Source organism: Ovis aries, chromosome 12 (genome assembly GCF_016772045.2).
Source record: "Ovis aries strain OAR_USU_Benz2616 breed Rambouillet chromosome 12, ARS-UI_Ramb_v3.0, whole genome shotgun sequence".
Taxonomy (NCBI): Eukaryota; Metazoa; Chordata; class Mammalia; order Artiodactyla; family Bovidae; genus Ovis; species Ovis aries.
Genome location: NC_056065.1, coordinates 80300983 through 80314639, shown reverse-complemented (window position 1 = coordinate 80314639; position 13657 = coordinate 80300983). Strand labels below are relative to the sequence as shown.

General features: G+C 64.5%; 1 protein-coding gene across 2 annotated transcripts; it reads right to left on the bottom strand.

The window, feature by feature from the left end:
- Window positions 1-563: 563 nt before the first annotated feature.
- LAD1 (ladinin 1) lies at window positions 564-13158 on the bottom strand. Of its 2 annotated transcripts, none has more exons than XM_027976054.3 (10): window positions 13013-13158; window positions 5620-5733; window positions 3947-4637; window positions 3300-3410; window positions 2961-3004; window positions 2021-2093; window positions 1799-1936; window positions 1476-1562; window positions 1135-1266; window positions 564-1014 (listed from the first exon to the last, which is right to left on the bottom strand). In XM_027976054.3, exons 1-10 carry the CDS (start codon window positions 13048-13050, stop codon window positions 1009-1011), a joined length of 1434 nt encoding a protein of 477 aa, XP_027831855.2. In that variant the 5' UTR covers window positions 13051-13158; the 3' UTR covers window positions 564-1008. The 2 variants fall into 2 exon arrangements, with proteins under 2 accessions (XP_027831855.2, XP_027831856.2); XM_027976055.3 differs by having other exon boundaries at window positions 1186-1266.
- Window positions 13159-13657: the final 499 nt, after the last annotated feature.

Genomic DNA, 13657 nt, shown 5'->3' with positions numbered 1-13657 from the left:
CACGGGGCTGGCCACGCGAGACCCCCTGCTGGAGGCGGGCCAGTCTGGGTTCACAGGTGGGGCCCCGAGGCCCTTCCGTCCCTGGCCCCAGGAAGCAGGACGGGAGCCACCCTCAGGACCAGGCCCACAGGGAGGCTGGGGCAAAGGGGGTGTGCGGTGTCACTGACTCCAGAGAAACCCAAGCAGACACCTAAGAGCAGGGTTCTAATGTAGTCTAGTGATGGGGAGAGGTGTGGGCCACACACGGACTTGTGCGCACATACACACACCCCCTCAGCCACACACACACTTGTGCGCACACACACGTACGCCCCACACACACCCCCTCAGCCGCACACAGCGCGCGGGGCTGACGGCACCAGGCTGGCTCCGGCTGCTTGCTCTACGCACAGCCCAGCGTCCACCCTGGCTCAGGAGGGCAGGGGAGCGGAGAGCCGGGTTTGGGGGCAGGTGTGCTGGGCTGTGGCCACAGAGGCTGCTGGCACGTGACTGCCTGCCCCCCTCGGGCCCCCACAGCCCAAACACCCTCCCCGTGCCATTTAGTCTCCACTGAAAAGCAAAGCTTCCAGAAAGAATGATTTTTAGGCACCATGGGTCACAGCTGAGAGTGAATGAGTTCATCAGCCCTTTCCTGAGAGTGGGGAGGGCGCACAGGGCGGCTTGGCCAGGGCAGCAGGCGGGGCGTGAGGGGAGCGAGGCAGGGCCCGGGAGGGGTCAGCGCGGCTCCTCCAGCCCGGCAGGCAGTGCAAGCACGGCGGGGGCGCCTGGGAGAGGCGCACGGAGACACTGGTGCGGCCCGACGGCCCCGGAGGAGAAGGAAGAGCAGGAGTCCACGTGGACAGGGTGGCGAGGCTGTGCAGACGCGCAGTGCCCACAGCCAGACAAGGCGTGGGGCACGCCTGTGCCCACAGGGCTGTGGGGAAGATGCCAGCCAGCGTCCTCCCGGGTCCAAGGCAGAAAGCGGGCGGGAGAGGCGGCCGGCACAGCTGCTGGCCTGAGGCTGGCTTCTCACACCTGCGGGACCGAAAGCAGTCAGGACAAGGGGGTTCCCGGGGTGGGGCAGGGACACTCCCTTTGCCCAGTGCCCCCATGCTGGGCAGAGCCAAGGCCTGCGGTGGAGGTGTGGGCACCTACCGGCCCGCGTTCTCCAGGGACAGCCGCCCCAGCCCCTGGGCCGCCACACACCTCAGCACCCAGCGGGGGCTCTGGCTTCTTCCTCCACTGGGGCCTCCTGCCAGCTGCCGACTCTCTCTGCGTCTCCTGGTTCTGGGCATCAGGACAGAGACCAGGCTCAGGCTGCCACAGAGCCCCCTGGCCCACCCCTTCCTCCTTCCGCCCTCTGACTGGTAGGCTTCCCCACAGCCGTCCCGCGTGCAGAGCATCTCCACCGTGCTCGGGGCTGTCCCTCCCCTGACAGGTCATCCCGCTACGAGAGGCCTGAAGGGAGACCGGGGGCAGAGGGGCATGCGCGGTACCTGCGGGCCCTGCTGTGTTGACTCCTGGGTCCTGCTGATCCACAGGTTGAGCCGTGACGTCACCACCCCTGAGAGCTGCAAGTTCTCCTGAGAAGAGAGCTCCTACCTTGCGGCCAGGCTGGCATCTCCAGAGGGTCCCCCTCACCACATCCACACAACCAGGCCACGGGACCCTCCCCTGGAGCTGTGTGCACAGCTGGGCTGGGGGCTCAGCAACAGACATGGCCGGGAAAGCATGGAGCTGTCCCGCAGTCCCCAGGCTCCAGCTCTGCAGACCCCAGGCTCAGTGGCCTGCAGACGCCTGGTGGGCCAGAGCCACTCACCTTGCGGCTGGAGGCTGGGCCCTCTCGGCTCTGGCCCACCAGCTCTTTCTCGAAGAGGTGGCGCTTGCTGGCGACATCCACAGGAGCCATGAGGAACTCGGTGCGGGACGGGCTTGAACTCTTGACAGACCCTGATCTCTGGGGGCAGAAAGCACAGGCCGCTGACCCTGGAGTGTGAGGGCCCTGGCATGCCCAGCACACTCCAGGGCCCGGCCCGCTCACCTGTATGGCTGAGTGGTATCGCTCCAGCTTCGGGCCTAATTTGACTGAGCTAGCCGGGATCCTCACGCTGGCGCTGCAGGAAGACAGGGCAAGACAAAGTCGGTGAGGCCCTGCCTGCCCACGGGACACCAGGCCTGCCCCTGTACCCCACCTCACTCAGGCAAAGAGAATGCGGCCTCCGTATACAGACTGTGGGCACTCCTTGTCCTCCCGAGACACGGTCCATTCGACAGGACACCCCAGGCCAGAAACAGCTGCTGTCCCTGCCCCGTGGAGTCAGTCCCGCCTCAGAAGCTGCTCCCCTCTCTCCACCTTCCACCCCCCCAGCCCCCAGGCCCCCCATCCCAGATCAACCCCATCCTGCCCTCAGGCACAGGCAGTGTGAAAGGCTCATGACCTGGGTCTGATGCCCTCCTGACCCTGGCGCCCCCACCCTGCACACCATGCTGCTGCGCTGGCCAGCTGACCTCCTTGTGGACTCCGCTCCAAGCCCCTCCTTTCACCAACCCTCTGTCCAGAGCTGCCTGCAGAGCTCCCCTGACGCCTGCCACCCTGTGCCCTCACCCCACTCTCGCAGGCTGAGCTCCCCTGACTGCAAGGGGCTCCGGAACCCTCAGAACCTCCATGCCCCATGGTTCCTGCACGTCTCACTCTGATGCAAGGGCAGCGACCCCCTCATCCACTGTGTGCCCCATGCCCCCCGGCCTTGCCCAGAACCGCTGGCCTCAGAGACAGTCTCGGGGCAGATGGTGCAGCCTGCGTGCATGAATCCCCAGTGCTTGACTCAAACAACCCTGGTGCACCCACTCCCCGCCCCGGGCACCCAGTGGCTCAGGACGTCCCCTCCCGCCCGCCCCCTCCAGGCAGCCAGACCCTCCCCTTGCTGCACCTCGGGCCTCAGCCCCACGGCAGACGAGCCCCAGGGCCCCTAGGCCCTGACCTGCGGGTTAAGGCCACCTCTGAGCTGTCTCTCCAGGGGCTCATCTGGAAAGAAAAGGAAGGGGCCAGTGAGTGGGGTCCATGGCAGCCACGGCCTCCACAAGAGAGGACTCAGCTCTCAGAACGCAGCCCGCCCTGGGGTCTCCCCACCCAACCCCCCTCTGCACAGACCCCAGCCACACCCCCATGGAGGCCCGCCTCGGGCCTGGGGCATGGCCCCTCCTATCAAGCCAGGTCAACAGACCTCCCTTGATGCCCCCAGATCTTCTCGGGGCGCCTCCTGCCTGCCTCCCCACTGCCCCGAGCCCTGCATGGAGGGGCCCATGGCAGCCAGGCTTACCCTGAAGGAGATGGTGCGGGGGCTGGAGCGCTGCAGGGCGCTGCTGAAGGTGGGCGAGGCCGGTGTCGGCGAGGGGGGCTCTGCCTCAGCCTCCATGCTGCGGGTCCTCACCTGGACAGAGCAGGGGATGAGTCACGCTGGAGGACAGGCAGCCCAGAGCCCCCGCGGGCCCGGCTCACCCAGCAGCTGCGGGGCAGGGGCAGTAGGCCAGTCCTCTGCTCCCGCCCACTGCCTCGGCTGCGGGGGTGCAGCCACAGGCCCAGGGCCAGGCCAGCGGACAGGGCTTCCGGGGGCAGGGGGCTTCTGGAAGTATCTGAGGCTTCCCTGGAGTCTAGGTCTAGGATGAGGGTGCCAGGTGAGACTGCAGCTCAGTCCCCTGTCCTGCGGGTGGCGGAACAGGCGGGGAGAGGAGACACAGCTGGGGCTGGCCTGGAGGGAGGAGGACAGAAAACAGAGGCAGCCAGAGATGCCGGGAGGACAGGAGATGGGGAGGCCAGCAGGGATGCCGGGAGGACAGGAGACGGGGAGGCCAGCAGGGATGCCGGGAGGACAGGAGATGGGGAGGCCGCCAGGGATGCTGGGAGGACAGGAGATGGGGAGGCCGCCAGGGATGCTGGGAGGACAGGGAGGCAGGGGGCATCGCGTACCTGCAGAGTGACAGGCGGGAGGCTGCCAACCCGGGGCAGAGGCCCCGCCGAGGACTTGGGCTCCTTCTCAGGCCCAGCGCCCCCAGCACCCCGCTGCCCCCTGGGGCTGGGCGGGCGCTCCACTGAGGCTGGGTGCTCCCGGGCCTGGGGCTGCGCTGGGGCCATGGCCCTGCCTGGGGCCAGCTGCGTCTCGGGGGCCAGCGTCTTCTCGAAGACAGTGGCTTTCTCAGACACCAGTCTCTTCTCCGAGACACTGGCTTTGTCTGGAACCACCCTCCTTCCTGAGAAGGCTCTCTCATCCAGCACAGCAATCCTCTGGGACACAGAGCATTTACTGGGGCTGGGGGTCTCAGGATCCAGGCTCACTTCCGGCTGAAGTGTCTTCCCTGCAGCAGACGGCTTCTCGGAGCCTGCAGGCGCCCTGCCTGCCAGGCTCCCTTCATCCGTGGAGCCGCGCTGCGGGCTCAGTCTCCGGCCAGAAGGCGACTGCACCCGCTCCTCGGGGGCCGGGGGTGGATGCCCGGCCTCCCGCGGCTCCGAGATGGGGGTCTCCCGCGGCTCAGAGAGGGGGGCCTCCCGGCGCCTCTGCCTCCGTTCCTGCCGCGTCCTCAGGACGGCCCGGACATCCTCCTCATCTCTGGGGTCTGGGGCTGGTGGCTGGGGCCCCTCTGCTTCCTCCACGCTCAGCAGTCTGAGTCGGAAGGGAGATGGTGGGAGACAGTCAGAGGCTGGAAAGACCCCGTGAGCACCCGACCCAGGGGGACACCTCGGGGTGCCTGGTGCCCTCCCAACCCCTTGAACGACTGTCCCTTAAATCAGGATTGCTTTCATCTGCTTTACCCATCAGGCTTCTGAGGTATCATCTGAACAAAGCGCAAGAGGCTTTAAAAAAAATTATAAACGCCTGAAAGGTGCAACCACTCCATGTTCAACAAACACCTCTCCTGTGTCAGGCCCTGCCGCTTACAGATGAGGAGCAGAGACGGGCAGGGAGCTGGCCCGAGTCACACGGCGCAGGGCAGGGGACCAGGAGTGGCACCCAGGCCTCTGCGCCTCTGCGCCCACGTGGGGGCAACGCAGGCCGCACACCCCCAGGCCCCCTCTCCAGGGAACACCACGTGAGACCGCCCCAAACCTGGCCTGCAGCAGAGGGGCCCCTCCTGGGCCTCCACCCGCCCGCCCATGGCTCGGGTGAGTTCACTTGCTGGCTGAGCCCACTGCCAGATCTGCAAACTGGGCTTTCTTCGAGGCAAGAGGAGACACGTCCCCCAAGTGGGCCCCGTCCCCGTGGACAGGCCTGTCACGGCGCTCAGCCTCGGGGCTGGTCAGACCAGCAGCGCCTCCTTCCCATCAGAGACCTTGGGAGTCCACTAGCGGGAGGGGTCTGGGCTGAAGGGGCATGGTCAGCCCAGGGCCTGACGACCCCCAGGCCCTGCCCCCGGTGCTCGAGCTATACACTCGCTGACTGCTGCCCATCCGTGAGGAGGGTTAGCACCCTCTCAGGAGCGTGGAAGGATGAGCTGTGCTGATAAAACGCCCAGCAAGAGCCGCCCAGCTCATCCACACTGGTCCTGACTGCCGTCCCGACCAGGGTGGGGCCTGCAGAAGGCCAGCCCGCTCCCCAGGCAGGGGCGGCTGGTCCATCTCACTGGGGTCCCGCCTCCCACCCACACCTCTCGGGGGCCGGCGGGTCCTCGTCATCCGCGGCAAAACTCAGGTTCCGGTGTCGCCGCCGGCGTTCTCGCTCCTGTTCCTCCTCATCCTCCAGGGTCCACTGCCGGGTCAGGCTGTGGGGGACAGGGGGTCAGCGTAGCCTCAGGGTGATGCCCAGAGCATCCCGCTGGCCAGCATCGTGGGGAGGGGCCGCCGGGCCGGACTTCACCCTGCACGCCCACTGGAACTGGGGTCTACTCGCCTGGGTGTCCCCCATCACCACTGCAATGGGGGTCCACCCGCATGGGCACCCCTGCGCCCCCACTGGAATGGGGGGCCACCCGCCTGGGCTCCCAGGGGCGTGGCAGGGTGGTCACTGCTCGGCCCGAAGGGGGCAGGTGAACCTGGCAGAGCCCGGCTCTGATCTGAGGCTCTTAGACGAACAGTTACTGAGAAACATCCCAGCTCCCCAGCTCCCCCAGGACGTCCCAGACCCCCAGACAGAGATCCCAGATGAACCAGCGATCCCCAAAGGGGAACCCAGCATCACTTCCCTCACCACCTAGGCGCTCCGTCAGCCTCCTTCACCCCCGAAAACCAGCCTTCCCAGCCCTCCCGTGGGCAGGAGCGAGGGGCGCAGCCTGCCTTTGGCCCCTGGTCATTCTCCCAGCCACAGTCACTCACAGGCCCTCTCTGAGCCAGGCCCCCTCATAGCCATGCCCCGACCCTGCCTTCCACCATCCCGCCTCCAGCCCCATGTCCCTACAGCGCCCTGCCCCAGCCTCCCACCAGTCATCCTCACCCACCTGCCCAAGCACCTACCTTCCCCCCAGCCCCCCACCCCGATTCTAGCCAAAGAACAAAGAATCTCTGAGGAACTGAGCTGGGCCAGCCTGTCACTGGGAACTGTGGGGTCACAGACCCACCCGCCAAACACCAAGAGAGGGAAGTGAGCCCCGCTCTGCCCCAGGAGGGAAAGGGCTGGACTTCAGCAGGGGGACAGGATGGCCTCGAGGCCAGGGGCGGGGCCCCCGGGGAGGGAGGCGGGGCCCCCGGGGAGGGAGGCGGGGCCCCCGGGGAGGGAGGCGGGGCCCGCGGGGAGGGAGGCGGGGCCCGCTGGGGAAAGAGGTGGAGCTTCCTGAGGGGCCGTGTGGGCCGGGGGTACCGTCCAGCACTGTCTGGGAAGGCCACCCTCTCGCCTCCCAGCATCACTGCAGGGTGGTAAGGCCCCCGCCTGGTCAGCGCCTAAACCTGTTCCCCAGCCTCTCCGCTGCCCTGTTCCTACCGCGGCCTCACCTGCCTCTACAGAGCCTCACATGCAGCCACGGAAGAAGTATCACGGGAGGAGCAGGCACGTTTCCAGGGGAAACCCACAAATTTTATCAACTGAATGACATAAAACCTATCTAAGAAGCTTCCTAAAGGAAAGAGCCCCCGGCCCCTGGGGAGACTTCTGCAGGGCCAGGTCAGACAGCCTGCTTGATCCCTCCACCTAAGCGGGGGTCACTTCCCTGCACCCCCCCAGTCCTCCTCCCTGAAAGGGGCAGGAGCCACACCACCACCCTGATTTCTTCGTTCAGGCCCAGCGTCGTGTTCGCTGACCTGGTGTTTAGGAAGCTCACGCTTTTTGAGCAGGATCCACACACAAGCGGGTTCTAGGGCTCCCCCGCTCGTGAGCAAAAGGACAGGAGGAACCAAGGACAAGGGGTGGCAGCGCCAGAGGGGACAGAGCCCTGAGGAGCCGGGTGTGCTGGCAGAGCGCAAGCCCAGGCCTGGCTGGGGTGTGTGGCTGTGGTGGGGGGGGCGCTGGGCTCAGCAAAAGGGCCACCAGGACGGGCACTTGGGGACCGAGGGAGACGCGGGCTCACTCCCTGTGTGGAGAGCCACTAGGAGACCTAAGTGATGGATTCGGGACACAATCTGAAGGCAGAGTCCACTGGGTTTGCTGGGGGGCTGGATGGGCGGCCAGCGAGGAAACGAGAAAAATGAAGGAAAATGGGCTTGAGCAGCTCCTGGTGGTGCTTTTAGAAGGCTAGGGGCCATCAGGGAGGGAGGGGTTCAGTGAGATGTCTGCAGCCGTGGTGGTGGAGGGGCGGGAGGACGTGAAGGGTGAGGAGACACTCACTCGATGGAGGAGGGAGGAGCCAGTCTGGTGGGCCACAGGAAGGGGCCCACCGGGACAGTGCTGGGCAAAGACGCTCCCAGATCCTTAAAAAGAGCCCGACTGGACAAGAGACAACCAGGGGGCTCCAGAAGGAGGAGCTGGTGACACGCAGCATCTGAGAAGGGTTAACAAGAAGCAGTATCAGAGATTTGCAAACAAAGTGTGGATAGCTTGTCCCATGGGGAGAGAAAAGGCCATGGGACAGGGCGTATTCACCACAGAGCCGAGACCACACATGCCGCCAAGCGTGGGGCCAGGAAGGGGGCAGGGCTCCTCCTCACAGGTCACCAGACCTCTGCCTGGCACACGGGGCACAGCGGGGCAGCAAACCCTAGGCCCCGCACTGGTACCTGCCCACACCTGGCCGTCAGGGCACTGGCAGTACAGACCTCAGCGCCCCTGCCTGCCAGGGCTCGACTGCCCCCCGAGTGGGTGGGAAGGGCTCCAGCCCAGGCTCAACGGCCTTGATCACGGGGTGGAAACCGAACCACCCCAGGCCTCTGCCATCACTCACTCCACGGGAACCCACGGCCCCTCCAACCAGGCCCCAATGCCCTCGTCCAAGTGAGAAAGGTCCCCTGCACGTGCCTTCCCCTGGGTCCACACAGTCAGCCCTCCCCCTGTGGACCCTCCCTGGAGTCCACAGTTTGGGGTCAGCCATGCACTGCAGAGATGAGAGACCACCCCCCGCAGGGAGACTGGCCCACAGAGATGGGACTCCCCAGCACACCTGTGGCCAGATAGGGATGGAACGCCCAGGATTCCTTGGGCCTGAGCAAGCCTGTTCCCACGCAGGCTGCTCAGCCCTCAGGGGAACTGCTGGTTTGTTGGTGGAACCTGGGTCAGACAGCGTGTGATCTGTCAGAGCCTAGTCTCAGGGAAGTGACTCACCCCAGGCAGCTCCTTGCCTAGAGGGTGTAAGCCCAGGTGACCTGAAGTGACCCCCAGCTATACACCAAGACCCCACTGCTCACCTCAGTGATGTGGCCACCCCCCCAACCACACACCCCCCCAGCCCAAGAGAAACGTTGTCTCCACCAAACAAAGAGCTACCCCTCTTAAGAGAAGGAAAGAGAGAGAAGGACAGGAGGGGTGGAGGTCAGGCTCCCAGGGGGCCGGGTAAAGCCCCAGGAATGAATATACGAAGCCCCAAAGGCCGAGGGCAGTGCCAAAGAATGTTCCAACTTCTGGACAACTGCATTCATTCCACATGCTGCTAAGGTTATGCTCAAAATCCTTCAAGTTAGGCTTCAACTGGATGTGAACTGTGAACTTCCAGATTGTGAAACTGGGTTTAGGAAAGGCAAAGGAGCCAGAGATCATATTACCAACATCTGCTGGATCATAGAGAAAGAAAGGGAATTCCAGAAAAACACCTACTTCTGCTTCACTGACTACGCTAAAGCCTTTGACTGTGTGGATCACAACAAGCTGTGGAAAACTCTTCAAGAGATGAGAATACCAGACCACGTTACCTGCCTCCTGAGAAGCCTGGGTGCAGGCCAGGAAGCAACAGTTAGAACCGGACATGGAACAATGGACTGGTTCAAAACTGGGAAAGGAGTATAAAAAGGCTGTATATTATCACCCTTATAACTTATATGCAGACTCTAATAACTTATGTCTATAACTTATATGCAGAGTACATCATGCAAAATGCAGCTGGATGAATCCCAGGCTGGAATCAGGATCGCCGGGAGAAACATCAACAACCTCAGACATGCAGATGACACCACCCTCATGGCAGAAAGCGAAGAGGAACTGAAGAGCCTCTTGATGAGGATGAAAGAGGAGAGTGAAAAAGCTGGCTTAAAAGATCACAGCACCCAGTCCCATCACTTCATGGCAAGTAGATGGGGAAAAGGTGGAAGGAGCAACAGCTTTTATTTTCTTGGGCTCCAAAATCACTGTGGACAGTGACTGCAGCCGTGAAAATAAAAGACGCTTGCTCCTTGGAAGGAAAGCTATAATAAACCTAGATAGTGCACTGAAAAACAAAGACATCACTTTGCCAACAAAGGTCCATATAGTCAAAGTTACAATTTTTCCAGTAGTCATATATGGATGTGAGAGTTGGACCATAAAGAAGGCTGAGCATCAAAAAATTGATGCCTTTGAATTATGGTGCTGGAGAAGACTCTTGAGTGTCTCTTGGACAGCAAGGAAATCAAACCAGTCCATCCTGAAGGGAATCAACCCTGAATATTCATTGAAGGACCAATGTTGAAGCTGAAGCTCCAATCCTTTGGCCACCTGATGGGAAGAGCCAACTTACTGAAAAATATCCTGATGCTGGGAAAGATTGAAGGCGGGAGGAGAAGGGAACGACAGAGGATGAGATGGCTGGATGGTATCACCGACTTGATGGACATGAGTCTGAGTGAGCTCCGGGAGTTGGTGAAGGACAGGGAGGCCTGGCCTGCCGCGGTCATGGGGTCGCGGGAACGTGACTGAGGGACTGAACAAAGGGCCCAGCTCGGTGCTCAGCGCTCAGACACACACGTGTCCGGTGAGCACAGTGACCAGAAAACCAATAAACAAAGGAAGCAGTGAGGGCTCTGACATGTGCCTAGACAGCACCGGGTCCTCACAGGCGCCACTGACGAGAGGCCCCCACAGCCTTGAGGAATGCGGGGCGGGCACCTCCATTCTGCAGATGAGGCTTCCAAGGCTCACTGGATTAACAAGGTACCCAAGGCAGGATGGCCAGTAAAAGAAGGAGCCGAGGTTCCCAGCCAGGGCAGCCTGTTAACCACAGGCCCAGTGCCAGGAAGGATGCCCAGGGAGGCTCCACCTTCTCAGGAGCCCAGGAGCTGAGCAGTCAAGAGGGAGTGGGGTGCCTGGGAGGGGCCGGAAGGGGTGGGACTCCCCAGCCCCGCCTGAGCTCCGGTGCAGCCTGGGGAAGCAGGTTTGGGGAGACCCAGCGGCCAACAGCTTGTCTAGAGCGCCAGGGTCCATGCACGCTGACACCCAGGGGGTCCCAGCCACGGCCACCAGCTGAAGCCCCAGCAGCTGCCCCTGCACCTCCCCCCACCCAGGCCTGCCAGCCCCCACGCTCCATCCTTAGAGGAAGGGATCTCCTGTTCCCTTCTGTGGTTCGGGAAACTCCCTGCCCGCTGTCCTGGGGAGAGCCAGTTCAGCTCCCTCCCCCAGACCCTTCTTCCTGAGTCCGCCCTGCCCATGGTCAGCAGCTGAGGGCAGGGGTGTCCCTGCGGGCAGGTTGACCAGCAGAGCCCTTCCTTCCTAAAGGAATCGCGCACAGAAGTTTGCTGTGTGACAGGTCAGGGCTCAGCTGCCTGGGGAGGGTTAGCAGGGGAGGACACAGAGCTGCCCCAGGGCGTTCCGTGGAGGCCCAGGCTCAAAGGGCAGGACGTGCAGACCTTGAGAGGGGAAGAGCAGGTGCAGGCCTGGCACCAGGCCCGGTGACCCGGGGCCAGTGTGCTGCCCGAGGGGAGCCAGACTCCCCAGGCGAGGGGCCGCTGTCAGTGGTCGGTGAGACCCCCTCCAGCCCTGACGGTCTAGGGAGAGGTGCCAGGGAGAACCAGGCAGCTTGGGAGGTGGCAGGGCTGCGGGAGGCCAGGCGGGGAAATGATTAACCCCCCGCCGCTCTGTCCTGGGCACCTGACCCACCCTCACCCCCCGCAGACAGGCCTGCCCCGCCTCATGGGGAGGAGAGGGCAGGGCGCCAGGCGCCCCTACAGGGCTGGGTGTCTGTATTTCAACCTGGCGCCAAGGATGGGGGGCCCGCTGTCCCTCCGCTGCCCACCTGGGCCCTGCCTAGAGCCACGCTCCTCGCCCCCTCCTCAGCACCCCCCACCCTCGCCTTGGGAGCTCGGTTGACGGTGACTCACAGCCCTTCCCTCTGCCAGCTGGGGCTTGTTCTCGGGAGTGGGGCGGAGGGTCCCAGCTCCAGCTGCCTCCTGGGCAAGCTGCGGCTGCCCAGGGCGCTGGGGAGGCAGGGCAGCTTCCCCAGGGCACTTGAGCCCACCCTGCAGCCACAGGAGCCTGGGGCCTCTGAGCAGAGAGCCAGCGAAGAACAGACCCTGCACCGCCATCCTCAGTGGACATCTGAGCGGACGCAAACGCCCAAGGCCCAAACGGCAATGTCAGAACCTCCCACCCACCCCGACTTCTCCGCACTACGCAAGGCCCACACGTGCGTGTGCATACGCACACACGAACACAGACAGGCCCTGCCTGGAAACACAGACACTCCCGCATCAGACCCACACGCAGAGTCCAAGACCTTGACTGCCAGCCCCACCCTCTGCACAGACCCTCCCTGGGTGTGACTGGCCTCTGAGACGCTGGGCCCCCGTCCAGAGCACCAAGCGCCTCCTTTCTTGGGGTGTGTCCTCCCCTCTCCAGACCCCACAGGCCTCTGCTGCGGAGCAGCGAGGACAGAGTCCAGGGGGACCCCAGCCCTGGGGGGGCAGTGCTGCCATGGGGGGGTCCCTGGAGCTTGGGGCCCTTGGCAGCTGGAGGGAGGGGAGGGTCAAGGTCCTGATGGGAGGGGCTGCCCACACCTGCAGAGGCAGCCTGGCCTCACCACCCAAAAGCCCTCCTGGGGCCAATTTCTACCAGCAAGAGCCGTTGGGTCAGGGAGTAGGGACCCAGCTCCTGCCCGTCCACTATATGGGCCTCAGTCTTCTGGGGATGGCGTGGGGGGGTCAGGAGATGCTCTTGGGGGGACCCCAAGAGGAGTTCAGGGGTCATCAATCGCATGAGGGTGCTGCCTCCTGGACACCCACCCCCCCAGGCTTCTCTGACCCTGACTAGATGTCCAGCAGACAAGGATGAGACACCCAGTCCCTGGACCCTTTGAAAGCCCCGCTCGTGAGTGAAGACTGAAGCGCAGAGAGGGAGAGCGCCAAGCATGAGGTTTCCCAGCCCCTACAGCACCCCGAAACGCTGCGCCCAGAGCCTGAGCCTCATCCCTGGGAGGGCACCTGCCCACTCAGCCTACTCACTGACCCTGTGAGGCAGTGTGGCCGCCTTCTCCCGGGAGGGGTCTCTCAGACTCTCCAGAGAAAGACAGACAGTCAGGGGCGGCTCAGAAGCTGAGACTTGGCCATTTACCTCCTGAACGCCTCCCCAGCCCCCAGAGCGGCCTCTCTGGGCTGGACAGCCCTCCGCAGGCAGCCTGCTCGGGCCTGCGTCCCCAAGGAGGAAGGAGGGCCGGAACCCCGGGGGCTGGGCGGCGTGGCCCCGACCCTGTGGCCCCCGGAGCAGTCAGGACCCCGGCTCACCTGGACAGAGCGGCCCAGCTCTTCCTGCTGACCGACATGCCGCCAGACCGCCGCGCGTCCCGTCCACTCCGCGCCGCCCCGCGCCCCGCCCGCGGCGCAGGTAGGCTCACCTGGCCTCTTATCCCGGGCCGCGCCCGCGCCGCCGCGCAGCCGCACCGCCTGCCGCCTCGGATTGGCCTGCGGCTGGGGGCGTCGCGGACGGAGCCTCCCCGGTCCCCACCCCGGCCTCCCGGTCCTGCGCCCTAGACCGGTCGCCACACCGAGGGACAGACGGACGGATGGACGGGCGGACAGGCGCCCAGGCCGCGCGGGGCGGGGCGGCCGCCCAGGGTGGGGACCGAGACTTCCTGCTCGGAACCTGTCGAACCAGCCCGCCGGGCCGCCCCCTCCCGCGGGTGCCCGACCGGGAGTAGGGTGCCCCGGGTCAAGCCCGCTCTCCGCCCACCGACCGGCTCGACCACGCGAAACCCAGCTGGGAAGCGAGCGTCTTGGGTCCGGAGCAAGAGCTCTCCCCAGGAGCGCGCGGGGCGCGGAAAACTGCGGGCACGCCCCGTGCAAAGCCCGCCTCTCCAGAAAGAAGAGCCGGGATCCCTTCTGCACACGCAGCGCTCAGGGCTCCGGGGAAGCCAAGGCTTCGGGCTGGCG

Coding starts and splice junctions, on each gene's coding strand:
- LAD1 (XM_027976054.3), bottom strand. CDS start 13,050: ATGTCGGTCAGCAGGAAGAGCTGGGCCGCTCTGTCCAG. Junction 3,005..3,299: donor CCCGCACCATCTCCTTCAGG/GTAAGCCTGGCT, acceptor TTTTCTTTCCAG/ATGAGCCCCTGGAGAGACAG. Junction 1,937..2,020: donor GATACCACTCAGCCATACAG/GTGAGCGGGCCG, acceptor TTCTGCCCCCAG/AGATCAGGGTCTGTCAAGAG.